At 48.6% G+C, this 25,550-nt stretch overlaps 11 protein-coding genes across 11 annotated transcripts; 6 read left to right on the forward strand and 5 right to left on the reverse strand.

Moving 5' to 3' along the window:
* Window positions 1-134: 134 nt before the first annotated feature.
* Window positions 135-1,892, reverse strand: N7446_010103 (cytochrome P450; the record flags this gene model as incomplete). The annotated part of the gene is made up of 3 exons (XM_058518848.1): window positions 135-823; window positions 875-1,711; window positions 1,760-1,892. The coding sequence occupies 3 exons, from the start codon at window positions 1,890-1,892 to the stop codon at window positions 135-137; spliced, it is 1,659 nt and encodes a 552-aa protein (XP_058369636.1).
* A 517-nt stretch (window positions 1,893-2,409) lies between these two features.
* N7446_010104 (putative cytochrome b5 reductase) lies at window positions 2,410-3,881 on the forward strand (the record flags this gene model as incomplete). Its single annotated transcript, XM_058518849.1, has 2 exons — window positions 2,410-2,539; window positions 2,587-3,881. 2 exons carry the CDS (start codon window positions 2,410-2,412, stop codon window positions 3,879-3,881), a joined length of 1,425 nt encoding a protein of 474 aa, XP_058369637.1.
* A 609-nt stretch (window positions 3,882-4,490) lies between these two features.
* On the forward strand, window positions 4,491-5,936 carry N7446_010105 (uncharacterized protein; the record flags this gene model as incomplete). Its single annotated transcript, XM_058518850.1, has 1 exon — window positions 4,491-5,936. The coding sequence occupies one exon, from the start codon at window positions 4,491-4,493 to the stop codon at window positions 5,934-5,936; it is 1,446 nt and encodes a 481-aa protein (XP_058369638.1).
* Window positions 5,937-6,431: 495 nt separating this feature from the next.
* On the reverse strand, window positions 6,432-7,163 carry N7446_010106 (uncharacterized protein; the record flags this gene model as incomplete). Its single annotated transcript, XM_058518851.1, has 1 exon — window positions 6,432-7,163. One exon carries the CDS (start codon window positions 7,161-7,163, stop codon window positions 6,432-6,434), a length of 732 nt encoding a protein of 243 aa, XP_058369639.1.
* Window positions 7,164-9,330: 2,167 nt separating this feature from the next.
* On the forward strand, window positions 9,331-10,245 carry N7446_010107 (uncharacterized protein; the record flags this gene model as incomplete). The annotated part of the gene is made up of 4 exons (XM_058518852.1): window positions 9,331-9,443; window positions 9,683-9,776; window positions 9,848-9,962; window positions 10,019-10,245. 4 exons carry the CDS (start codon window positions 9,331-9,333, stop codon window positions 10,243-10,245), a joined length of 549 nt encoding a protein of 182 aa, XP_058369640.1.
* Window positions 10,246-10,312: 67 nt separating this feature from the next.
* On the forward strand, window positions 10,313-10,830 carry N7446_010108 (uncharacterized protein; the record flags this gene model as incomplete). Its single annotated transcript, XM_058518853.1, has 3 exons — window positions 10,313-10,334; window positions 10,406-10,628; window positions 10,704-10,830. 3 exons carry the CDS (start codon window positions 10,313-10,315, stop codon window positions 10,828-10,830), a joined length of 372 nt encoding a protein of 123 aa, XP_058369641.1.
* Window positions 10,831-11,425: 595 nt separating this feature from the next.
* N7446_010109 (uncharacterized protein) lies at window positions 11,426-12,277 on the reverse strand (the record flags this gene model as incomplete). Its single annotated transcript, XM_079040920.1, has 3 exons — window positions 11,426-11,518; window positions 11,723-11,797; window positions 11,879-12,277. The coding sequence occupies 3 exons, from the start codon at window positions 12,275-12,277 to the stop codon at window positions 11,426-11,428; spliced, it is 567 nt and encodes a 188-aa protein (XP_078897046.1).
* Window positions 12,278-12,839: 562 nt separating this feature from the next.
* N7446_010110 (GMC family oxidoreductase) lies at window positions 12,840-14,770 on the reverse strand (the record flags this gene model as incomplete). The annotated part of the gene is made up of 3 exons (XM_058518854.1): window positions 12,840-13,789; window positions 13,865-14,581; window positions 14,740-14,770. 3 exons carry the CDS (start codon window positions 14,768-14,770, stop codon window positions 12,840-12,842), a joined length of 1,698 nt encoding a protein of 565 aa, XP_058369642.1.
* A 619-nt stretch (window positions 14,771-15,389) lies between these two features.
* Window positions 15,390-16,773, forward strand: N7446_010111 (uncharacterized protein; the record flags this gene model as incomplete). Its single annotated transcript, XM_058518855.1, has 5 exons — window positions 15,390-15,524; window positions 15,580-15,806; window positions 15,867-16,006; window positions 16,063-16,271; window positions 16,336-16,773. The coding sequence occupies 5 exons, from the start codon at window positions 15,390-15,392 to the stop codon at window positions 16,771-16,773; spliced, it is 1,149 nt and encodes a 382-aa protein (XP_058369643.1).
* A 4,611-nt stretch (window positions 16,774-21,384) lies between these two features.
* Window positions 21,385-22,146, forward strand: N7446_010112 (putative allergen; the record flags this gene model as incomplete). Its single annotated transcript, XM_058518856.1, has 1 exon — window positions 21,385-22,146. The coding sequence occupies one exon, from the start codon at window positions 21,385-21,387 to the stop codon at window positions 22,144-22,146; it is 762 nt and encodes a 253-aa protein (XP_058369644.1).
* A 440-nt stretch (window positions 22,147-22,586) lies between these two features.
* Window positions 22,587-24,127, reverse strand: N7446_010113 (uncharacterized protein). The gene is made up of 2 exons (XM_058518857.1): window positions 23,982-24,127; window positions 22,587-23,928 (listed from the first exon to the last, which is right to left on the reverse strand). The coding sequence occupies exons 1-2, from the start codon at window positions 24,088-24,090 to the stop codon at window positions 22,667-22,669; spliced, it is 1,371 nt and encodes a 456-aa protein (XP_058369645.1). The 5' UTR covers window positions 24,091-24,127; the 3' UTR covers window positions 22,587-22,666.
* Window positions 24,128-25,550: the final 1,423 nt, after the last annotated feature.

Consider the following 25,550-nt stretch of genomic DNA (forward strand, 5'->3'; position numbering starts at 1 on the left):
AGAATATTATGACATGCAAAAATACCTGCTCGGAGATCTGGCTTCGTGCCGACCATATACAGAACACACAATTGCAATGGAAGCATCATTCAACCGGTTATATACAAAGACAGAACCTCATATTCCTCACATCTCTAATTCTCCGTCTTAACGGGCCACTTCACCCTCCGCTCAGCGCGGACATACAAATTCGTCGGCCGAATCAACTGGAACATAGGATCATATTCCACAGGCCCATCATTCTCCCTCGTAAAGCGATACCTATACAACAACTTCGGCAAGAAGACCTTAACCTCCTGCAAGGCAAAGTTAAAGCCAATGCACATGCGCGGTCCCGCAGCGAAAGGCACATAAGCACCCTTATGTCTGTTCTTGACATCATCCGTATCCCAGCGATCAGGATCGAAGCGGGCGGGATTATTCCACACGGCTGGATTATTGTGGATGTGGTGCAGGGCCGGGATGACGATTGAGTCTTGGGGGAGCTTGTAGCCGCCTGGGAGGATCATGTCGACTCGTGCTGTGCGCGCGGGTTGGTAGGAGGGATTGTGGCGGCGTTGGGTTTCTTTGATGAATTTGTCCAGGAAGGTGAGGCGGTCTGTTAGGTCTGCTGTCATCAATGTATTTTCGTTGATGTCGTTGTCGATTAGTTCTTGGAGGAGGCGTTCTTGCATTCCTTCGTAGTTGACTAGGGAGTAGAGGAGCCAGGAGAGGAGGGAGCTGGTTGTTGTGAAGCCGGCACCGGTGGCTACGACTAGAGCTTCCATGAGGCTGGTTTTGGGGAGTTTTTCGCCTTTATTGTCTGTGGCGCGGATGATGTAGTCTGGGATATGTTAGTGCTTATTCTTCTGCCCTTCTTCTCTTGGTCTCTCACCAATCATGTTATTCGCTTTCAACGCAGCATCCTGCAACGGCAAATCCTCAACACCACCCCGGGAAGCATTGGCAATAGACTCATTGACCATCTCAACGATCCGCCCACGCGCATCCCTCAACCGCTTAGGGTCCCCAAACGGCATCTTAGCATACCAATCGCCACGAGCCGTTACCTTCTTATTAAGCTCCAGCGACTCAGCAATACGGTAAACAAGCTCATGGGGTGGCGCATCAACAGCATTGAACTGCTTAAAGTCCATACCCAGCATCAACTTGCCGACAGCCTGCGAACCCAGCTTAAGCATATACTGGTAGACATTCCACGCCTCACCACGCTCATCAAGCTCATCGAAAACACTAAACGCATCCTCGACCGTCTCCTGCATGGTTGGCGCATAGTGTCGCACAGCCTTGGGTCCCAGCGCGGGAGGCAGAAACTTGTGTGCTGCGCGCCATTCGGGTGTATCGGTGTCGCCGAGGAAAACGCCGGCTTGCTGGTTCTTGATTGGGTGGAGGGGGTGGCCTTCTTGGATTTTCTTGGTGAAGAAGTCTGACTCGGCGAAGACGATTGAGGAGAGCTCCGGGTCGTTGGTCTGGTAGACTGTTCGGCCCATGTTTGTTGTGCGGATTATCGGGCCGTATTGGTCGAAGAGGCGTTGGTGGTTGCCCAGGTGGTCCGGGTAGATTTCGAAGAAATTGCCTACGAAAGGGAGGCCTTTGGGTCCTGGGATTTCTCGGACTGCTTTGCCGTCTATTGAGATTGCGATTGGGGTTTCGCTGGTGAGGATCTCTGTTGGGGTTGTGAGGGCCGCATCTTCGGTTTGGAAGCCGATGCCTGGGTTGGTCAGAATGGTTGGATGGGAGATGGGAGATGGTTATTTACCATTTGGCTCGACAATTGCGAATTGACCGGCGATGAGAAGTTGAAGGCCTTCGATGTCAATATTTGACTCGATATCAACGCCTCGGGCTGAGGTGATAGCCTCGCCCAGCAAGTAGAACTGTTTCGCAGGCATTGTATGGATGGAAATAGTGCGAATGCAAATTTGTTATCATCCAGGGCCCGCTAATATTTATAGGAATCATGCAACATAGAAAATATCATTAGAAATTACATAACTCCACCGAGTCCAATGTACCAAATTGCATTGATAATTCATAATGTACAGTGAAGTATGTAGTTAGGGGGCGTATCTCCAAACAGCCTCGGCACTTTCGATGTTTTAGACTTGGGATCCACCGCAAACCCCCTTATTGGCCAAAAGTCAGATATCGGGATCCCGTCTCTTGTTTTCTCGTCGGATTTGCTTCGAGTTTGCGCAATGACCGGCGAAAATATGGTTTCGGGCTCACCGTGGCTTCGGAACCAAGATGCCGTTGAACGGCTCGGCCCCACCGAGGTGTTTCTTGACAGGAACCGAGGTTGATATCTCACTTTTATGCACATATCGGAGTGGGTGCTGGTTAATTTCCTGGTCTTGATTTGCTTTTAAGGTCTTCATTCCTTTTTATTCTCGTGTCATATCCCTCAAAATGTCTTTCCCAGAATCTAAAGAGCTCAAGGCTGAATGGAAGGCAGATGTTGTACTTCCAGAGTATACATTGAAAGATGTTGCTGCGCATAACACAAAGGGTGATACCTGGATGGTCATCCACGGGCAAGGTATGCATGTTTGACAGATCTGGAAGGCACTCACTGACATGTCACAGTCTTTGATCTCACTGAATATCTGCAAGATCACCCCGGAGGCGCAGAGGTCCTTGTCGAGGTAGCCGGTACAGATGCCACCGCCGACTACGAAGATGTCGGACACTCTGAGGATGCCCGCGAAATCATGCAGCCCTTCCTGGTGGGCACATTGAAAGATGCCCAGCAGTTTGTGCGACCCAAGGCAGTGCGCGTGGTCTCGCCAAAAACACAGGAGGCAGCCTCCTCTTCAACGAGTGCCATGCCAGCCATCGCCGCTCTGGGTGGTCTGATCCCAATCTTTTACGTCCTCAACCGCACAAACTACCTCACCAACAGCCTGGGTGCCATCTCCAAACTCATCCCACACCAACTAAAGACCATCCGCCTCCCTCATGGCGGCTTCATCAACGGCTTCCTAGCCGCCAGCGTCATCTCCACAGCAGTGGGAATAGTAGTCGCCCGAGAAGCCAACCGCTTCACCAAAATCGACTCAGGCTTCATGCGTTACCCACCACATATGAAAGCCAAAAAAGTAATCCGCGTCGATCCCCATCTAACCCGCGGAGTCCTCGAACCGCAAACCTACCAACGCCTCCCGCTAGTCGAAAAGACTGAACTAGCAACCAATGTCTACCGCTTTGTCTTCGCCCTCCCAACCCAGACAAGCGTCCTTGGCCTCCCAATCGGCCAACACGTCGCCATCCGCGCCAACATCAACGGCACAACCGTAACGCGCTCCTACACCCCAACCTCCAACAACACAGACCGCGGCCGCATCGAACTAGTAATAAAATGCTACCCGGATGGCCAACTCAGCGGCCAATACCTCGCCAACCTTGAGCTCGGCGACGAAGTTGAGTTCCGCGGCCCTAAGGGGTCAATGCGCTACTCAAAGGGCCTCTGCAAGAAAATCGGCATGGTAGCCGGTGGCACTGGTATCACGCCTATGTACCAACTGATCCGGGCGATCTGTGAAAACGACACCGATACCACGGAGGTCAGTCTGATCTATGCAAACCGCAGTGAGTCAGATATCCTATTGCGTGCTGAGCTGGAGCGCTTTGCTCGTCTCTACCCAAAGAACTTTAAGCTTTGGTATTTGGTGGATTCTGCGCCTGAGGGGTGGACTTATGGTTCTGGGTATGTGGATCAAGAGGTGCTGAAGGCGCGGCTTCCTGGGTCTGCGGAGGATACGAAAATTATGTTGTGTGGGCCCCCAGGCATGGTTAATGCGACTAAGAAAAATTTGGTTGCGATGGGTTTTGCGAAGCCAGGGGTTGTTGCTAAGATGAGCGATCAGATCTTTTGTTTCTAGTTCTAGTTCTAGTTCTAGACTCTTCCCTGATGTGGTAATTGCCGAGGTTCAAATTAAGGTGCGTTTAAGTTTTTGTTGGGATTTTTGATTTGGCCAATTGCATTTGATGTGAATATCAGTACGGCCCCGTCGCCTAAACGCGTTGGGGTCCGAGCTAGAGAAAAGTCTGCCGTCTCGGGGGCCGATCCAGAGCGTCAGAGACGGGTTTTTCCGAAGATATGAATGGTGGATCTTGCTAAGTCAAGGATTAAACCGAGGTATCTTGGAGGTTGAGTCTCCAAAAATACTGGACGATATCCTGAATCGAGAGTCGAAGTGAACTTTGAAAGAAGAGAGAATCTCTGCGACTAAATATAGTGGATCCATTGTAGCCAATCATTCGATGCTGACCAAGCTCCTCCCAGTCGAAAATGCTTGGCGGCAAATCTCTAACAAAGGCAAACTGTTGATGCCAGTCACTTACAACTTACAATCCTCACAAAATAGATGAAATCTGGAGTTTTTGCTTAATTTCTCACGGTCATTTTCTAAAATTTGTATTTCATCGCTCAATCGCCATTCATTTAAATTTTCATCTCACCAGGTCCCTTGAAATACCCAGCCTCGACCATGTCAGGCCCTGGAATCAATGATGACGCTGTGCCATACACAAGCATGGCCGGGAAGCTAGACCCAAAACTCCTCCAAGCCCTCAAGGTGATGGAATTCGAGTTCATGACCCCAGTCCAACACCGTGTTTTGACTGAGCTCCCAACCTGGCGCAGTGACTGCCTCGTCCAGGCCAAGACCGGCACTGGCAAGACCCTGGCTTTCCTACTCCCTGCCCTGCACTGTCTCCTCCAAGGCCAGGCAACACCACCAAAGGGCCAGGTAGCCATCCTGATCATCACCCCGACGCGAGAACTCGCCCAGCAAATTGCCAAGTCATGTGATCAACTAACATCGCAACTCACCACTCCTGTCAGATGTGATATCGCCGTTGGTGGAACAAACAGGGCGCCTGCCTTTTCTCGATTCATGAAGCAGACTCCCTCTGTTCTTGTGGCCACTCCTGGACGTCTGAAGGATTATCTTTCCGATGAGGACTCGGCGGAGAAGCTGTCTAACATCCAAACTCTCGTTCTGGATGAAGCCGATACCATGCTTGAGAGCGGATTCATCCATGACGTGAAGCAGATACTCAGACTTATTCCCCCTAAGAGTGCTGGCTGGCAGGGAATGTGTTTCTCGGCTACCGTCCCACCGAAGGTCAAGGATGTGGTCAGCGTGGTCTTGAAGCCAGGCTATACCAGTCTTTCCACCATTGAAAAGAATGAAGCACCAACGCACGAGAGAGTTCCCCAGTACCACGTGCTGATGCCATCCGTGTCGCAAACCTTCACCACCCTTGCCTCGCTTCTCAGCCTTGAAATCAAGACCAGCTCCAAAATCATTGTCTTCGGTGTCACCGCCAACATGGTTGCTCTCTTCGCAGCTGTCTTCTCCCAGGGCTTGACTCCCCTGAAGGTGTTCGAGATCCACTCCAGGCTCAACCAGCGCGCACGCACAAGGACCACAGACGAATTTAAGGAAGCCGAAGCTGGAATCCTCTTCGCCTCAGATGTCATCGGTCGCGGTATGGATTTCCCCAACGTCGATCTAGTCATCCAAGTCGGCCTACCATCCAACGGCGAGCAATACGTCCACCGAGTCGGCCGTACCGCACGTGCCGGAAATGACGGCCGCGCCATCATCCTCCTCACCCAAGGCGAGTCTTTCTTCATGAACAACAACCGCCACCTGCCCATCAAGCCTCACCCCGCTACCGAAGCCATCAATGCAGACGCAGACTCATGCGCCGAGTCCGTCACCCAGGCCATGTACAACATCGACGAAGAGACCAAGCAACGCGCTTACTCATCATTCATCGGTTTCTTCGCTGGATCAGGTCTGATGAGACAGCTCCGTCTTGACAAGCCCGGCCTTGTCCAACTCGCAAATGAAATGGCCATGAACGCTATGGCTTGCCCCGAGCCTCCCCAATGGACAAGAAGGTCATTGGCAAGATGGGATTAAAGGGCGTGCCCGGTTTCAACTATGCGAGTGCTAGCGACCTGGCAGCTAAGCGCGGTGGTGGTCAGCGCGGTCGTTCCCGTTCTAAGAGTAATACCCGCGAGCCCAAGACTAAGAACCGTGATGCTTTAAGCCCCGGTGCTGGTCAGGGTGATCGCAGAGGTGGTATTGAGAAGAGACGTGGAGGTGGTGGTGGTGGCGGTAGAGGACGGGGTGGACGGGGTGGAGGTCGTGGACGTGGAAAGCCAAGATCGGAGTAAGTGTTTTGCACCGAGACTCATACCATTTCCCCTATTATGCCCTAGAAAAGTATCTACATAGAACATGCAATGTCCAGATTAGACAAACCAAAACCAAACAGCCCAGAAATATGCTAATGAAATCCAATCCAATCAATACCCGTCTTGTCAACCCATAACTCCCATCTATATCTACTCAATCCCAACTCAATTCAATTCCAACTCCAAATACCACCCCTTCGCCCCATCCTCACCAGTATTAACCAACAACCTCACCTCCCTCCCTAGGCCGACTAACAAAAGCAATCGGCGTACCCGTCTTGCCCCTCTTAATCCGAACATGAGCCCCAGCCCCAAGATCCATAGTATACCGCTCAATGGACGAAAACGTCCCCTTCGCCTCCTCCGAATCAGGATAAAGCTTCACCTTCACCTTAACAGGCGTCCGCACATACGGATGAAGATGTAAATGCGGAGGCGGCGTCGATCCAGGCGCTATCCGCACTGTTTTCTTTTTCTTTGTTGGTGGTGGCTCTGCCGGCTCTGCTACTGGGGCTGGTTTTGGCTCTGCTGGTGCGGGCTCAGGCGGTGCTGCATCTGGTGAGTCTTTGGAGGTATTGGAGGATCGTCGGCTTCGACGATGTTCTTCTGCTGCCTTGGGCGAACGTCGGTAGCAGCAGTATAGTAGTAACAGTAGGAATGCTGCGCCGACTATTGAGCCTGCTATTGCGCCTTTGAGGGGCCCTGATATGCCGCTTTCTTTGCTGCTGCTACCACTTCTGCTGTTATTACCGGTGTCGCTGTCCGTATCGTCGGTGAATGCATAGCTTGCGGGAGGAGTAAATGTTATTGAGTTACCGCTACTGCTAACAGCGAGTTCGCGGGTATGAACTTCTGTCGTGCGGGGACCAGACGATCCCAGTATCAAAGCTGAAGATGTGGAATCTGGTCGCGGGATTGTCTGGGTGGACTGGTGTATCACAGGCGCCATCGCCCTACCTGCGATTCAAACCGAATTGACATCTTCTCCGAACTTCGATTCTCCGAAGAAGAAAGAAGAGGAGGGAGGAGGGTTTAATTCTAGGTCAATGTGGCAGGTACATATAAGCGGGGGTTTGGTTTGGACTATGGGCATTGTGCTGATTAGTGCATCATGTACTCCATACATGCAAGATAGTTGAATGCCGGGGTTCGCTTTTGTTGTTAGTTCGCGTCATTTGCCCTGCTGCTGGTGGTCTATAGCGGGTTCGTTGCATGCGTGTGGGTTGATCATGGTCAATCAACTTTGGGGATTTTGGGGGTTTCTGAGTTGTTCATGCAGCTTATTCTGCATGCTCGTGCATATTACGGTGTTCTATTAGTTTGGTTTGGGCCAATTGGTGGGTAATTGGGGCTTTGGCGACCATAGGCTTTGCTCATGTATAGCTTGGGTTGCAGCGACTTCTGCCCAACAACTGGTATCATTCAGATCTTCGAGGTCACTCGGGTTCTTTGGTCGTGATTTCCGAGCCCGGGGTGATGTTATTTAAGGTTCTCCGCAATTGGTAACAGGAAAAAGGAGCTTCTTCATACAAAGTCAATCTGTAAAATGGGCAAAAAGAAACCGATTGATATGCTCACGCACCGACTTGAACGATGGACCTCGGCATTACTAGTGCCGCGCTCTACCAACTGAGCTACGCGAGCTGATTGGTTATGATCTGTTTATTTAGGTATCAAGAGCTTTCAAACTTGGTCTAGTACAAGAAAATACACAAAATGTAAAAAAAAGGTAGATTTGCTCACGCACCGACTTGAACGATGGACCTCGGCATTACTAGTGCCGCGCTCTACCAACTGAGCTACGCGAGCTTATTGGTTGATGCCTTGAGCATCATCATGATATATAAATCAAAAACATACACACATTTGTGAATATAGGAATCACCGTGAATATAGGAATCACCTAACCACCACTCTGTCCTAGATCTAATAAACTTTTCGGTTTGTTGGTTCTTTGCAATTATCCACAGATCTTATATTGAGAATTAAAGCTGGTTCCATTACAGACAACCCTGATGAGGGATAACTTCTGAAGTACCCAGAATATATATATATTTGAAGATGTTGAGGAGGATATAACACAGAACTATCAAAATCTTGCGACGCCGGGGGAAACGTCTGGCCGAGCCATGAAACATATTTAAGACAATCAGTTATGATCAGTTAGTGAGTATAATCCACCTTAATTTTTTAAGAAAAAATGTAAAAAACAAAGAAAAAACATACAACAGTAAGGATTCGCTAGTGGTCACCCACCTAACTACTAACTTACCGGCGTGTGGCTTAAGTACGGCTGAGCGGACGGGAAGCCCTGTTCTCCACACCCTATGGTCGTATGTACTTATTCTTGCATTGAAGAGGGTTATATAGTAAGTAGACTTACAAAGGCCGTAGATCAGACCTCACTGCTCTGTATGGTGTGTGGCTTATGTGCGGCTAGTAGTCGGGTGGGTGTCACCCGGGTAAGCTTAGGGTGAATGCGCTATGGAGGGGTTCAGGAGCAGAGTAACCGTAAGAGATATAGCATGTTTAGGAAAAGGGTTCGAGAAGGAATTTCTGAGTTGAAATGGTGAAACTGATTCAATCCATCCTGTAAGGCTTAAGCAATGAATTGTTGTCTACATCGAAATTGAGATGCCTTAAAGATCGGCGCAAAAACTGAGGTGCCTTGAAAAATTAGTATGCTCATGCATTAGGGTTATGCTTGTATCTTTAATACTGTATCATGACCCCCAGAACCCTAGAGAATGCAGCCATCATATAACATGCTACAGGACAGTAAGTAATCCAGACGATCTATACCTTTGGTGGAGACCACGCCAAGCCTTTTATGATCTTCCGTTGACTTTCTTTCTCTTCTGTCTTTGGTTCTTCTTCCTTTTCTATCATTCTCGCTCTCACTTCGTATCTTATTACCTACCTTTTGGATCTTTCCGCTCAAATATCTCCCTAGACCGCACCACAATGACGGTAACACTGCCATTGGAATTATTACTCTAGATCGCAGCCCTATTGTAAAGTGAGGAAATCTCGTTGTTCTGTGTGTCGCTCCTAGTAGGCGGATTTTGAGCCTCTGATCTACTCTAACCTCGCTGTATATAGCGATGATAAGCACAATGAAGGGCAACCCGGGATTTCGGCAACCCGGGATTTCGGCAACCCGGGATTTCTTTAACGCTTTTTCAAAAACTTATATCCGGCGATCGTGTTATACAGCGAACCTAGATCCGTAAGCTGGAGTACATTATTTTAGTCCCCTACGAACTGACGGACTAGACCACACGTAAATCGTGGGAGAACATCGAAAATTACAACACAGACAATCCTATTAGGAAGGCTAATGATCTAGCGTTCTAGACTAGCGTGATAGACCTTTTCTAAATCCTTCACTCATAGGACTAAGGAGTCCGTCTTAGATTGCGTCTAGGGCTTCGAGGAAGCTCACTAGAGCATATACTAGAACTATAGACGGAATACTATTAAGATACTGGTGAATATCGTTAGGATTACAAACATAGAAGCCAGAAAGTCGGTCACTCTATATCAGGCGCGATTCTTACCGGTATGCTAGCGTATGTTCCGTATATTAAAAAGCTCGCTTTTCTAGACTGGGGCCGGCCTCATAATATCTAGACCGGGACACTGCAAACTATAGTGCAACACTGTCCAAATGTCACCGAATTGGAGCTAAATCTCAACGAATGGATCCGTCCGGACCACTTAGAGTATTTACAAAAACGCTGTGCAGGTAAGCCATACCCTCTTAACCATAGAGCCGAGCATTTTTTACTAACGGTTGTATAGCATTTGCTTCTCTTATCAGCTCTCTTCCAAGTAGCCTTTGGGTGCTAGATTTTGAGGGCGAGAGGGACGGCCCGTGGAAACCGTGCATGTCTGCACTGAATCTCATCCCTTCCGGGATCGACAGCTTGTCAGACAACTTACGAGAATTTAGCACTCACCTTCGGGAATTGAAGTTCAAATGCACCCTCTCCCATTTGGCTTCTTATACCCTTATGCCCTTTAGATAGAGAAGGCAAGCCTACTATTGGGGGATCCTTTCAATGGCCTCATCTCAAGATAGTGGAGGTTACGAATATGCCAGGCTGGCTCCCTTCAGGTAAAGAATCTCTTTTCTAGATTAAGACTTCAGTAATCCCAATGGAAATTAGCAGAAAGGCAATCAAATAGAGGAATTCCATTACGAGTTCTCGGCGGAACGCCAGGCCGAAATCGTTGATATTACCGAACAGAATGACTGGCTTGCTGAGATATGCGATACGGAGCGAGAATGGTGGGGATGTGAGGTGAGAATTAGAAGACACTTCCAGCGGCTTCTTATCTCCCTGGGCTATGCGGCGCAACGTATGCCCTGTTTGAAAAGCCTGAAATTTGGTGTCGAGGAGGACGACTAGTTTAATCTTGAATTCCAGAACGCTGACGAGATTACCTTGGAATGACAATATGATTACGAATTTCGGCCAGATAGTCGGGTTGCGAAGGCTTGGGGATTTGACCTGGATGATGTGATTATCGATGATCAAAGCCCGGTAATTTGTACTCTGAAACTCCCAAACTGGCCGTCTAACGAACCTAAATCAAGGTTCCTTGAGTAGTATTGCCAGATTGACATTATTTCCATTTCCAAAATTGGAAGCAATTGTCTGAGATCGTTATCATATATAGTATATTAATTCTACTTTCCGAGGCGTGTACTTCGGATAGTGACCGTATAAACGCAAAGCCATGTTCTAAGCGAAAGCTAAGGTTGGTACCTCGAAGGAAGGTTTGAGCTGCGCTAGATTAGACCGACAAGGTTTATTCCATGGAATACAACCGAGTCACTATCAGTAGCGTGGCTTTTGCTGTTTGATTTTCCTGGCGGGCTCTGGTATAGGCCGTAACGGCTTTCATCCATTTATACATAGTAGTTACTATCGAATCTTAGTTTCAACGAAGTTGGGCTACAAGAAAAATGCAAGAGAAAGTGTCATGCGAGGGTCGTTCCAGGTGCTGGAATGATCGCCTTTGCTTGGCCGGCCCATACACCCTACCCTACACACTAGCAGATCCAGAAGACCCGCCTTTTGTCTCGGACACATTAATAAGTTTCATTTTTCGTACAGACTAACTGGGAGGTATTTCACTATTTCCGAACATTTTGCGTGTCGAACCCGCCAGTGGGGGTCACGCTAAGTTATCCCGCTATTATTACGCTTTGCTAGCTGTTTCCCGGTTCCGCGGCTCCAATAAACTAGCACTGGCAGCCTCTAGGGAGAAAAATAGTGGACCAATAGAGATAACCTAAATCCAAAGAAACTTATGTGATTAATATAAGATCGTATGTCGTAAGCACAGTTTCTATAGGAAAATCCACATAAAAGCTAGGATTAAGGTCTTGGCTAGATATACGGAGGGGCGTCTATCACGTTAAGTAAATAAATAAAAAAACAAAAACATACAACAGTAAGGATTCGCTAGTGGTCACCCACCTAACTACTAACTTACCGGCGTGTGGCTTAAGTACGGCTGAGCGGACGGGAAGCCCTGTTCTCCACACCCTGTGGTCGTATGTACTTGTTTCTAATCGACGAGGTATATATAGGTCTTCAAGTCTATATGTACGTTGGACATAATGACAGTACTTGGTGGCGCGTGGCTTACGCGCTGCACGATTAGAGATAGCGGGATTCCAGCAAAATAGTGGAGCATTTCCACATATATATTGGGAACGTTGGCTCCCATTACCACGACTTTGCCTTTGGGAATGGCGTCATGTCCCCAATTGCGTGTATCTCGGCCTTCCAGTCCAGTGCTGCTGCCTGGAGGGGCTTTAGTGATCGGATCCCCTGACTCCTTCTTCCCAAACAGGTTATGAATAAAGTCTGCCTGGAACTCAATAAAGACGGGTCCGTTGGCGAATAGAGTTGAGGCCTGCACGCAGTAGACGTGAACATAGTTCGGAAACCGGGTACCGTCATATCCAGGTGGGTTAGACGCCGTAGTCCGTGCGCTCATTTGCCGCGGTTCAATTCGAATACCGTCACTGCCTAGGAATCTCATGGCTTGAAGTCAAACAGAAAAAATACCCAGCTACATAGTTATACTCACGGCCAAGCTGGCTTTTCAGGGCCTCTGGGGTGCCGGGCTCCCCGCAGGCGGCCTTGCTGTGCCCGTTTCATTTGGAAAATATTAACTCTAAAAGGCAGCAGACGGAAACTCAGTGTACTACGAGAACATGTCGCTCCTAGTAGCACACTAGTCATGGGCAAAAGCGTGTCACAAGCTTACTTCCACAGCTCTTCTATCCCAAAGCATGGTGGTGTGTGGGGTCCGTATTTTCATCTTATCTGTCGTTAAGATGTCTTGCATTCGCAGGTGTCCAATGTGCTAAAATATATATCATTGTTATCTTACTGCGCATCTTTTCTTAAAATGAACTCCACAAGGCCTTGTTAGATTGTGGGCTCAACAAACGCTTACAAATAGAGCAGATGACACAGGGAAGGCTCTTTATGAACGAGATCCTAGTTGCCCCTATTAACAATGCGCACGACTTGATCATTATATGCTGCGGCCAGTCGTAGCCAATAAATTTGGCCACATTCTGCGCAAATATTTGCATCTAAGCCAGGTTGTATTCCTTGATCAACTTTTCAGCGCAAGTTGCACCAGTGACATAGGCCACTGCCTGGACATGGGCATTGACCAACACCGGCACAACACCCATATCAGCAATCCGCAGATTCTCAATGCCCATTACCTTGAAATCAGGATCGACGACTGCGTCAACGTCGCCCTTTTTGCCCATTTTGACTGTTCCTGTCATATGCCAACTTGACAAGATATTCTGGCGCCAATATTCGAGCAGGTCCTCATCCGATTCGCTTTTGGGCATAGCTAGCTCGGCCACATTGTCCTTTGTATAAGATTCATGTTTGGCAACGCGGAAAGAGTCTCGCAGAGCCTCAATTGCAAGCCGACGATCGAAGGGGTGGGCAAGGAACTTGGGATTGAAAAGAAGCGGAGCATCGGGGTCCGACGATTGCAGAGTGACTTCTCCACGGGTCTGTGCATTGAACAAGAAAACCAACAAGCAAGAGTAATTCAAGGCCTCGGCTGGGAAGTCCGGGATGAACCAGTGAATAGGGAAATGGGTGATAATCTCGTAGTGTGGCACGGTCTCCTGAAGGAGATATCGCTGTTCGTCTTCCGGGAGAGCCTTAAATTCTGACGTGGAAGTGAGCTGTTCGGTAAGCTTGAACCAGCCAATACCCAATTCACAAGCAAACTTTGCCCAGGGGCCGGTTCCATGTTCTTCCCATTCCTTTTTAGCGGCATCCATGGCGGCCTGGGAACCATAGAAAGCCTTTCGGTCCGTACTGTTATCGGTGCGAGTGTTCACCATCGGGACGAAGCAATGGTCGCGAAGTCCTTGGCCGACGGCGGGGGCATCGTGAACGACGTCGATGTTGTATTGTTTCAGTTGGGCGGCGGGGCCGATTCCCGAATGCATCAAGATGCGAGGGTCATTGAGTGAACCGGCGGATAGAATGACCTCCTTTGTAGCATAGTCTATGGACGCAGTCATATTAGCCTATCTAGATAGGATCATAGGTGTGAGGGTGGGGCCAAATGGGTTGGACTCACATTTCTTTTCGTTCGCTTCCACGCCGACAGCCTTGTTTCCTTCCAGGAGAACACGCTGCACCGGCGAATCCGTAGCGATCGTCAGATTATTCTTCTCTCCGCCAATAATCAGATCCCCTGCCGTTGAGCGCAGCCCTTGATAAGCAGAGTTAATCAACACCGACATTCCGATGGGGTTACCCGAGTTATGGTCGGGGTTCAAGGGAAATCCAGCCTGCTCGAAAACATCCAACAGCTCGGGCAAGTCTCTTTCCCACTCGCGTGCAAAGCCTACGTGCAGAGGGCCTTTGCTACCATGATCCTCTGGCTTTGGATTGGCGTATTTCTTGTCCATACCCTCCGGGGTCTCTCCGTGAAAGGTTTCCAGATCCTTCAACCTCCTCCGGATATTCTGCCACCCATAATCATCATCACCGACGATGCGCGCCCACTCCTGATAATCGTCACGCGCGCCAACACTGTACACACCAAAGTTGATGGCGCTCGATCCGCCCATGCACCGGCCGCGACTGTAGTCAATCTCGCGGTTATTGCAATCCTTTTGCGGGGAGGTCTTGTAGCCCCAGTTCATGGACTGGTTTTGGAACGTAATCCATCGCTCTCCGTCCACGCGAAGATTACGATCCTCCTTGTTCTCACCTGCTTCCAGAAGCAGGACTCGTGGCTTTGCGGCCGAGTTGGCAAGTTTGGCGGCGAGTGCACTGCCAGCCGGGCCACCTACCAAATATCAGCTAGGGGACACCAGAGTTAGAATATTTGGGAGGGAGTTCGATGTTTGGTCCCCGAGAGCTCTGATCTAACTTTAGGGATACCATGGTAGACCATTTGGGACCATCGGGAATAAACCGAAACCTTATCCAAAGGCTATTACTCACTTCCGACAATAATAAACTCAAAGGAAGACATGTTCAGCGGAGCGATGCGAGTCAAGGGTAAGGAAAAGAAAAACAATGAGAGGGGGATTCGCAGCAAACTCCAGGGACAAAAGCATATATAACTTGAAACTTTCTCGAACCGACGGGCTAACGGAAAGAAGCCGACTTTGTTTGGCCGTTAGGAATTCTAGTCGTCGATTTTAACCCCTGAAATGGGGCTTCTGGGATCAGAATTGCCGGTCAGTTCTCTCGGTGGAGTAAGGTTGGCAGTTCCGCTAAAACATCCCCACCTCTGGATAACGCTATAGTGGTGCTTGGCGGGCCGACACGAGCTCCACCTCTCCTATTAGAGTGGACTTGGCGGAGTAACGTGCTTGAGAAGTCGACGATCTTGCTTGTTATGGACTGGCTAGGTTCCGGATGACACGAGATCGGCGAAAAGATTTTCGTGCGCGCCTTGTCAATAAAATTAAAGTGGAATTAGGGAGCGAACGATCTTCAAAGAGACGGGATGGAAGGATTCCGCCATGAAGACCCCATTGGGGTCATTTGGAGCCTTGGTTCCTTTCATTGCTCTTTTTTATTTTATCCCGACCTGATCTTTCACATTCTCCGTCATCTGGATTCCTAGCCATCGCACACTCTTGGAAATGGCGGGTAATGTCGAGGCATGGGTATTGCTATCTTTAGCACTGTTCACAATCCTCGTGCGGATCTTTGTACGATGGAAGCTTGTCGGACCTGCCAATTTTCAGCTCGATGACTATCTCATGCCTTTGGCCGGGGTATGCTCTTACGTCTTTCTATGTGTTGTGTATGCGCTAAGATTATCTCGCACAGATTGTATTTGTATTGGAGACAGTAGCAGCGTATCTCGTTGTTGCCAATTATCAGGGCTTGACCAACAGCTATATGACAGATGAGGAGCGGAAAAGTGTCGACCTAAGCTCTAAGGAGGCGTCTAATCGAGTTGCGGGTTCAAAAATCCAAGTCATTGGATGGTCACTATACGTCGCAATTCTTTGGCTTGTCAAGGTCAGCCTGGCTGTTTTTTATTCTCGATTAACGTGCGCTCCACATACCCCCTCATTTATTCCAAAAAAATTGAAATGCTGATGAGCTTGCAGAACTGGCCTCCAAAGCCTTCCGACCCGTGTCCGAATCGCCTATGGTATCCTAGCCGTGACGTGGATTGCAACTCAGTTGTCTCTTCTTTTATCATGCCAGCCTTTCCACGCTTTCTGGCAGATTAGCCCAAATCCCGGCAGTGAGTAACCCCGGTCTTTAACAGGCTTGAGTCTCATGTCTAACTTAATACGCCAGAGTTTTGCCAACCAACAAACTCCCCAGTATACGTTCTCGTCGTGGTGATACTCAACATCATCACTGACATCTACCTGCTTTCAATTCCACTACCTCTGCTATGGAAAGTCAATATCAGCTTGAAACGCAAAGTTCCTCTGATGGCCCTCTTTTCCGGTGCTGCATTCGTCATCACAGCGTCAATTATTCGAGCCGTTACCATTATGAGTGTAAGTCCCGTAATAATGGTAACCTTTACTCTACGAGTACATTTTTCTGACAAACCACATGCAGTCGGGCCCCGATGGCGCCGAAGCCGGCTCTAAATGGGCTTGTCGCGAGACATTCGTTTCAATCGTGGTCTCGAATCTGCCCATCATCCAACCACTTCTTCGCAAAGGCTTCAAAAAAATTGGTCTTTCTCAACTCTTTAGCTCCTCTGGCAAACCATCTGGACAGTCTTACCCACTCTCAGGCTTGAAGACTATGACAAATCGCGGTGATCGAGACACAAAGAAGAGTAAAATCAATGCCGCAGCGCCGTCGCATATGCAGATTTCTGCGTGGGGAAGTGATGAGCACATTCTCACTGAGCCTGAGCCTTCTTCAAAGGATATCACTGTAGTCTCAGAGACTGTTGTGCAGAGTGAGCCATGGAGCTGGGACGAAGCCAATGGGAAACAGTCGACATCATCACCGAAAGAATGGGGGAGTCGACTGGCAGACCGGTGAAGCCATAGAAGTTGAATATGGTGATTTATTGTGCGGTATATCACGTATCTGAAGGTCTGAGATCTATCTTCAAAGCCTTTATTAATAGCCTAGTAATGCCTCCATTTTTAATACGTCTTCAGGAACAAAGTGACTGAAATATATTATAATTAACGTGTCCAATTTCATGATATCGATCTTTTCTAGTAGAATGTAGGCGGGTGCTTTCATCACATTGCGGTTTAGGTCAAAATAGGTAAGTATGTCTTATGTATTTAAAGTTATGATCTCTATATTAACCCGGCTCTATTAGGAGTACAGCTGCATCGGATCATGATAGCGCATTACTCCTGTGCTAAAAGCCACCGCAGAGCAAAGCCACGGCATAATGATCTATATTAAATGGCTTTAGATGGGAACTTGTAGCATGGAGTCCAGGAGGCACCTGTCTGCATTGAAACTCGTGAGCCCAAGCCCAAGCCGAAAAAGAAGCATCGACCGGAAAACCACTGCTAGACGCAACCAAAGTAGGGGCTAATTCGACTCTTGATGTGTGTGTACAACCTCGACCTACGTCATGATACCAGGCTGGTCAAGTCAAAACCATCGTTAGCGAGACGATCATCTCGCCAAACAATCTCGTCGTCATTGACGACAATGGAGACAAAGGAGGGTTTCTGTTCAGCAATGGCCGCAGCACCAAGTTCAACCCTTCTTGCGACAGGGAGATAAGTAGAAGCATCTCCTATTGTCGCACTGATACAAGCAAGTGTTATTTTGCCGCCACCGAAAACCCCTCCTTCCCAAATTGCATCACAAGTGACGTGTCATCAGACCTTACTCATGTCGCGTACCCTGCCTGGCGCACCGCTACCGTCCACCGGCTGGTAAGACAACGCTCGTTTAGGTTGACGAGGTGCCATTATCTGCGGGAGTTGACAATCTGTCCGTTGACACTGACGGGAACATTTTTGCTGCTACTGTACCTGATCACCACATGTTCATCCGAGCGTTCCATGTCCTTTATGACAAAGATTCACCCTTGACAGTGATGATGATCTGAAAGAAGAGTGGCATAGAGGCGTCATCTACAAAACAGGAGTACGAGATGTTCAAGGTTGTGAGGATAGGGAGGCACGAAGCCTGCCAACTACGACGAGCGCAGTACATGAACCTGTCTCAGGCCGACTGTTCCTTGGGGCTTCGTCCCCACCCTTTATGGTGGCCTGCGGAAACTGACATAGATTGGTGCATGTGCCATGTACCCATGTTCTGCCTCCGGGTGCAGCTTACGAATAATGAAGCACTGTCTTTTCATGTGAAGACATATTACAAAAAATATGTAGCCCCGAGGAATGGAGCCTCGGTGCTATGTTGCGCAGAGATTGTAGCAGTTCTCAAATAGCGGTGCTGAGAAACATGGATGTTAGAGGGGCACTGAGGTAGGGTGCACAACAGGTACGGTATCATACGAAATGCAGTCGTTCTTGTTGGAACCCCTGTACTGTTGGTACTGTCGTGTCACCCTGATATTCACTACTTATGCCTTAGAATTAGACCTGTATCTAGTGAGTCATGACTCACAGAACTCCCTAACAGTACAACTATCATGCTCATATTACAAGAGTTCCGGAAAGGGGTCCATTCACAAGGATTGTTTACGCCTTAGCTAAATACGGTGCCTAACAAAAAGTAAGCTAAATAGGACGTTCCTTAAGCTAAACTACAAAAAAAAGTATATATAATAGATTAAATATCTTACCTAGTACGGTGTCTACTCTGCCGATTCCACGTTCTACACCGCGTCCCCGATTATAAGAGTATTACAGAGCTTAGGAATATTAGTAGAATCGGACATAATATATTGACTAGTATAGCTACTAATTTACTAATCGTGTATGGAAATTCTCAATAGTTGATAATGACCAAAAAGACGCGTTCGACCTGAAACATATATAGGGTACAATAAGAATTGCTTAGTCATATTACACTAGCTTGTAAGACATAAATATATTGCTTAACATTTGAAGGTTAACATTACAATCTTTGAAGCCTAACAATACTACTAAACCATTTGGCATTCTCGGATCAATTTTGTACTATGGCCCGGACAAATAGGGGTAGATAGGTCACAGTTGCTCTCGGCTGACTAATACCTACGAATCCCAATGACCCAATTTCTCCCCCGTCACCCTCGCCTGCTTTAAAGATATATGAGAAAAATTCCGTTGATCAAATACCATTCACGAAATACAGCGTGAATTTTGTGGTCAATTTCCAAACAATGTTCACTGGTCAGAATTAATTATCATAAGGCGCGGCGGCTGTCGTCATCTGAGTGGCAAACGTCATGTGGGTGTCATGTTTGGAGGCGCCAGGAACAGGACAAGGTGGCAATAGCATCAACAAATCAACAGTCGATGAAATCTATATTATATTGCTAAAATTCTGTGGTGGCAATAAATATTGGTTAACCAGATATTTTTTTACCCAGCGGCATCTCTTGGATATAGACTCTATTCGCATAACGACGCAATAGAACCTATCTTTGGTGAGTTATTAACCCCCCAAAAAGAAAGACTGCCCTATGGAAAAATCGACTAATTAAAATGGCCAGCATGAAGTCATTGACACAAGTTGACTGTCAGCATTCTCGGCATGTGTTCGCCCAGACACATCGACTTGTCTAGACAATACCATCGACTCCATATTGAACCCACAAGCTACGCTAGGCGAATGGAGAACGCTTGTTCGTTGTGTAGCGTATAACTTTATTTTCCTGGTAAATATTCTCGAACAAAGAAACTCCGACAATCTGACTAGGCTTTTGTTGAGCTTGGCGCAAAGGGTCCAACGTAACCTCAATGTAGCTCTTACGAACGGTAATGATTTATGGTACGTTCTATGTCTGCTTGCCTCAAACCATTCAAATCCATTCGCGCCGAGTAGGTGTTCCTCGAGCCTAGGCTTGACCCCTCAGTGGGACACTGCGGAGTCAGGGAAGAGAATTCCAGAAGGCCCACTGAGGAAAGTCAAAAACACAGCCGTTAGACGTTGACAGTGGAGTTTATAAAAGAATTGCTTTTAGGCGAGGAAGGACTCGCATGTGAAGCAGAAATTTCCATCACCACACCCTGGGAGAAAAGGGACACACATGTACCCAACGTGTGAGATGAATTTCAGCCTAAATTATGGCACATAATAAACAAGAGACTGTGGTTGCGACGCCTTTGAAATGTCTCCAACATTGTGCGACTTTTTCCAGCCGCTGCGTCACGGACCCATTCATGTGTAAATGAAATTGGAGTAAATCCATGGTTGGTTGGTACCAGAGTTGAACACCTCAAACTATGATTGGTTTATTTGCACTATTGCCCTGCCAAGACCACAAACTCTATTATGATTGGTTATTATTATTAATAGGTCAGCCAATCGCCTTGCTTTTCTCCTGGACCACAAAACAATCATCCGTGGCTCTCGGGCTGCGAGTCACAAAATTCAATCCATCTAAGGGTCAGGGGAAGAAATCCTATTTCAATAAGAACTATTAGGTGCAAAGTTGAAGAAATATTTCGCGTAAAAAAAAAAAGGGTCTGATGTTCCCATACTTCCGGGCGTGTAGGTCAAGACACATGCATCGGCCACACTCAATCCTTCCAGACCTTAGTTTCGCGCAGTTCCGGCTAGAATCCACGAGTCCTGGGCCAAGACAACCTGGTAACCAAGGCCCACATTAGGCCATCTTCTGTCCATTTAGCCCGGCGATCCAGTTCGCTAAATTTGACTATCGCTTCCAGACTGGACAATCCTCTCAAGCCCATCCAGTGCTCCCATTTCGGGTAGCATTGGCGTCCAATCTTCAATTGATTATTCCCTCTAGTTACTAGATTCAGGCTCGATTTGCGTCCAATGGAGAACAAGCGTCTCCGCGTGCTGGAATCGTGGATGCTCCGGCCATCCTCCGGTAAGCCATGCGGCCCCTGACCCATCCACTGCCATGCCTGGACACTACCATATACACAGGCCCACTGTCCGACAGACAAGGGACCCGCCAATGACGAATGTCCGGAACACTCTTTCATTCTAGATTGACTGTGGTTTGACACGACGCCCAATCATACTTATCCACCAATCTAATGTCCAACGCTTGACCCATGGCCCGGAGTGTCCCCGTTTCCACCTCCAATGGTTTCTTTTACATCGAAGCCCTAACCCACCGCACCCCGGAGAGAGATGGTCTCGGCCTTTCTCAATTCCATGGGCATACGACGCCTTTCCTCCTCTGAACTGCCTGACGTACGTGTGCCCCAAGTGTCCACTACGAAGAGAGGGTCAGGTACCAGGCGCCTTTGGTTTCATCCGTTTGGTTCTGAAGTGACCTCGATTTGGAGGCGAGCGTGGCGGGGCTGCAGATTTTGTCTAAACTCTCCAAAGGTATTTATACCTGGCCATGTCTTGCACATTTGCTGTCTCTTTCCTCTCTCCAAACAACTACATTCTTTTTGAGGAACCCACAACTTCTGTCATTCTTTTCCTAAGACACATACACTCATTCGAATATCTTCATTGATATCTCTTCTTCCTTCGTGTCTAACTATCCAACAACTCGAAGTTCCATCTTCCCACAACACAATGCAGCTCTCCAAGTCTTTCATGCTCCTTGCAGCCCTCACCACGGGCACCCTCGCCCGCCCAACCACTCTCGAGCGCCGTCAGGCAACTGGAACATCCTCCGGCGGCGAATGGACTTCCACCCCCTCCAGCGGCAGCTACTCGACCTCTGGCTTCGGTAGCTCAACCGCCTCCTCCGGCAGCGGCGTGACCTACGCCGGAAACGTTGGCAACCCCTACGGCAGCAACATCATCCAAGTTTCATCCTCGGACGCCAGCCAATACAAGTACGTGGCGCAATTCCAGGGCTCCAACACTGAAGACTGGACTGTCGCCATCTTCAACAAGTACGGCCCGGATGGCATGATGACCGGCTGGTACGGCAACGCCTGCCAGACCTTCACTCTCGCCCCCGGTGAGACCAAGTACGTTGCCTTCGATGACGACTCGCAGGGTGGCTGGGCTGCCGCATCTGGTACCACTATCCCCACCGACGGTGCCGGTGGCTACGCCTCCACCTGGGGTGAGTTCGACTTTGGTTCTTCTGCCAACAACGACTGGTCTGGCTTCGATGTCTCCGCTATAGCGGCTCAGAACGCTGGTCTCACCGTTGATGGCATGAAGATCTGTGATGTGCTCGGTGGCACCTGCTCGTCTATTTCCCCCAATGCTGCTGTCGTTGACAATGCTTATACTTCTGCCGAGACTGATGTCGGTGGTATTGGTGGTAACATCTCTGGCGGCGCTGTTCGGTTGGCTGTTACTATTGACTACAGCGGCTAAATCTAAGAGCACTCTGTTTTCTTTGATTTACATTTGATATGATGTTGAAGATAGACTTGTGTTTTTTTATTTCTTCTTCCTAGGCCATTCTGTTGTACGGGATGGTCTCCAGCTGGAATGGTTTCGCTTCTGTGTCAATATTGAGACTTAGGCTGGTCCCCTTTTTTTGGTTTTCAAATATACCACGTTCGCTCTGAATTTCTTTCCAACAGTAACCACTATTAGAATGCTCCATTGTCTAAATTAAGGTGTTGTGGAGTGTTCCAATGTGGCGGAGATGACCACATAATTGCATACGCAACCCCCACTATGTCACCGCACCGCCACAAGCCGTCTACAATAACTACGGTAGCGTGTTTCACAATTTACGATTAAATAAGGAATAAACTAGAAGAGCTAAAATTAAGTATTGTTTCATCCCGAGATCCATTCATAACGATGAGTGATATATCGACAAATTCATTATTGACTTCGTATCCGCTGATCAAATAACACAATTTACCCAAGTAGCCCTAACAGCTTACTTCCGGGGGCTAACCAGACCGTATAACTCAAGCGGCTTAATACTGAAAGCACCGTTGGACTCAAGCTTGTAGTTGGGATCCGCCAACTCGAATTGGTTCTCCTTGAGAATGCTAGCCAGAGTGAAGAACGACCACCGCCAAGCCCAGATCTTGCCAATGCACTCGCGCTTACCGTTACCGAAGCCCTTCTTCGCGGCAGCAGGGAGCTGATCCCATTTCTCGCCGTAGACACGCTCCGGCTTGAAAGCCTCGGGGTCCTCAAAGACAGCTGGGTCGCGATTCACCTGGCTGAGGACGGCGATCATAGGCTGGTTGTGGGCGATTTGGTATTCGCCGCCGGCGAGAAGGACGGGGCTCTTGTCGTCAGAGGGAATGGGCTCAATGTTGAAGCCAGGGGCGGTGGCGGAAAGACGAATCGACTCGCGGAGGATGGCCTCAATGTAGTTCAGGCTCTTCAGGTGTTCCAGGTCGATCTTGCCGTCGCCGACGACGCGGTCAATCTCCTCCTGTGCCTTGGTGATCTCGGTCGGGTTCTCCATGAGGTAGTACAGAGCGTAAGAGACGAGGTTGGGGGCTGTAGCGGCGCCGATGAAGCAGGAGATGATTTCATCAATCACTTGCGACTCGGTGAGCTTCTCGCCGCTCTCGGGATCGCTGCCGTTGAGCATGGCATCCAGGATATCCTTGCGGGCGGTCTCCGGGTTTTCTCTCCGGGTCTTGATCACCTCGGCTGCGAAGCCGCGCATGATCTTGGTGTCCTTTTCAAAGCGGCGCTGGTACACGAGCCAGTTCAGCAGCTTTGGGCGGGTGGGGCGCTTCATCGCCTCCATGGTGGCGCCGTCCATGGCGTTGAGCATGGGTGGCTCGGCACCTTCAAGCACGTGAACGCGCTGGTTGAAGAAACATTTCATGCAGGATGCGAGGAGTAAACGGTCGAGGTCCTTTGTGATCAGAGTGCGCTTCTTGGTGCCTGAGCTCCACTTGTTTGTGAGGTCCGGGATGACCTCTGCCATGTCTCCGAAAAGGTTGTCGGTCGCGGATTGAGTGAGATGAGGCATCATAATGCGGTGTGCAATTCCCCAGCTCTTTTCGCTGTCATAGGCCGTGAACAGACTGTCGTGCACGGCATATCGGATCTCAACAACTGGGCCTGTCACACACTTGCGGAACCGGGTCTGGTCGCAGATCTCCTCAAGCAATGCAACACTACCGACGAAGACAATTTCGTGTCCCAGGGCATTAATTTTGAAGATAGAGCCTAATCAAAAGTTAGCTTCTGTGATTTCGACAACTTCCTTCATAAAAGCTTACCAAATTGCTTGGCCAAGCTGTTCAGTGAGTTCCATGTCTCATTGGGGTTGACATCGAAAATATTACCCAGGAGCGGAACTCCACGGGGTCCAGGGATCTGAGTAGGCATAGCGCTAGGAAAAAAATGGAGGGGATATCACTATAATACACAAACGATGATCAAGAGGTGAAGTTTGGAGGGAAAACAAAAAAAAAAAAGAGTTCTCCCGCACGGGGCGGGGGGAGCAAGACTTAAAAAAAGCCTTCAGCTTCGGATCTTCAGCTCTGCATCTCCAATCGACAGATCAAGTTCGACCCAGTCCACTGGCGGGGGTATCTAGCGCTCGGGCACTCCATAGGTTCATAGGTTCGAGCTGAAGAGATCGGCGCGGTTGCAATGTAATAGCGCAGATTGGCGGGCGCCGATCGCACCAAGATAGGAAATCCATCAGAATATCTGGAGCCCATCTGCAGCCATCTGGAGTAGGCAAAGCGTACTACTGGCTGTAGTGCAACCACTGAGGGCAATGGGGTTCGTCACAATTGTCAGCCGGCAAGCTCCTGCGCATTTTTGTGCTGCACCCTGCTGCACTCCCTGGATTTGTCTCCACGCATCTTGACCGCTTGATCGTCTCGGCTTGACTGGCTGCTTTTGATTCTCATGTTGGATGTGAATGGAGCTGGCTGCACATCATAGATCATATTTCATCGTCAGCATGAATAACATGACTGTGTGTGGCTGCCGTCGGGTGGGGCAAGGGGGAAACTGACATCATCGAGACCAGCCTCCCCTTTCAAGGGCTGGTGCTTTGCAATAGGAAACCCCATGATCATATGTGCATCCGGGTAGTATCAAGCGGCAACTATTCAAGGGGCTCCTTGTGACAACCAGAATGTTGACCCTTGGTCCAACGCGGGTGCTCAACCTATAAAAAGTGGGGCGTTGTCTCACTACACGTGATCTCTCTCATACCTCTATCTCGAACCTCATTCCTATAAGAATGACCTAGGGCTAAATATGTCATAGTTTCCTAATTTTGCGATGGCTCTTGATCAGATTAATTTATGTCGGAATACCCCTTTGACGTTAGATGTAAGCTGAAACAGATTACTTTGTAATGCATGGATTCCACGTTCATATTAAGGGATCGTGTAAGCATTTGAACTCATTCCTAGCTGTAATATAGAATTCTTAACTTATGTCAGTTACTAGCTTATATAAGCGTCCTTGTATTTGCCGGACTGCCAATTCTCCAGTAAGTTCCCAATCAACGTGGCACGTGAAAGTCCCAAAGCCAGGGTAAAGGATAAACCGTACAAAACTTGTGTCGACTCTAAAGGTTGTTATATAAATCGCAAAGCTCACATCACAATACCGTTCCTCTACCACTATATTATACGATCCGGCGTCAGTACGCCACGCGTGGCTGCGAATTTGATTCATGCAACGTGTTCGGATCTTCAACCATTCTTCACGGGGAGCCGCTGACCGATTCCGATGTATCTAAATGTTGAAATCTCTTCCATGCTGCAACTGAATGTATCTTGAATATGTTGGTGGTAATTATAACATTACGTGGTAGAAGACCT

This window comes from Penicillium canescens (assembly GCF_028828765.1).
Source record: "Penicillium canescens strain IBT 15451 chromosome Unknown utg000006l_segment0_segment0, whole genome shotgun sequence".
In the NCBI taxonomy this organism is placed as follows: Eukaryota; Fungi; Ascomycota; class Eurotiomycetes; order Eurotiales; family Aspergillaceae; genus Penicillium; species Penicillium canescens.

Excerpts from the sequence above, each read along its gene's own strand:
- N7446_010113 (XM_058518857.1), bottom strand. The coding sequence starts at position 24,090 with ATGCCTACTCAGATCCCTGGACCCCGTGGAGTTCCGCTCCTGGGTAAT. Across the intron at positions 23,929-23,981 it reads CAGCTTGGCCAAGCAATTTG|GCTCTATCTTCAAAATTAAT; the intron begins GTAAGCTTTTAT and ends ACTTTTGATTAG.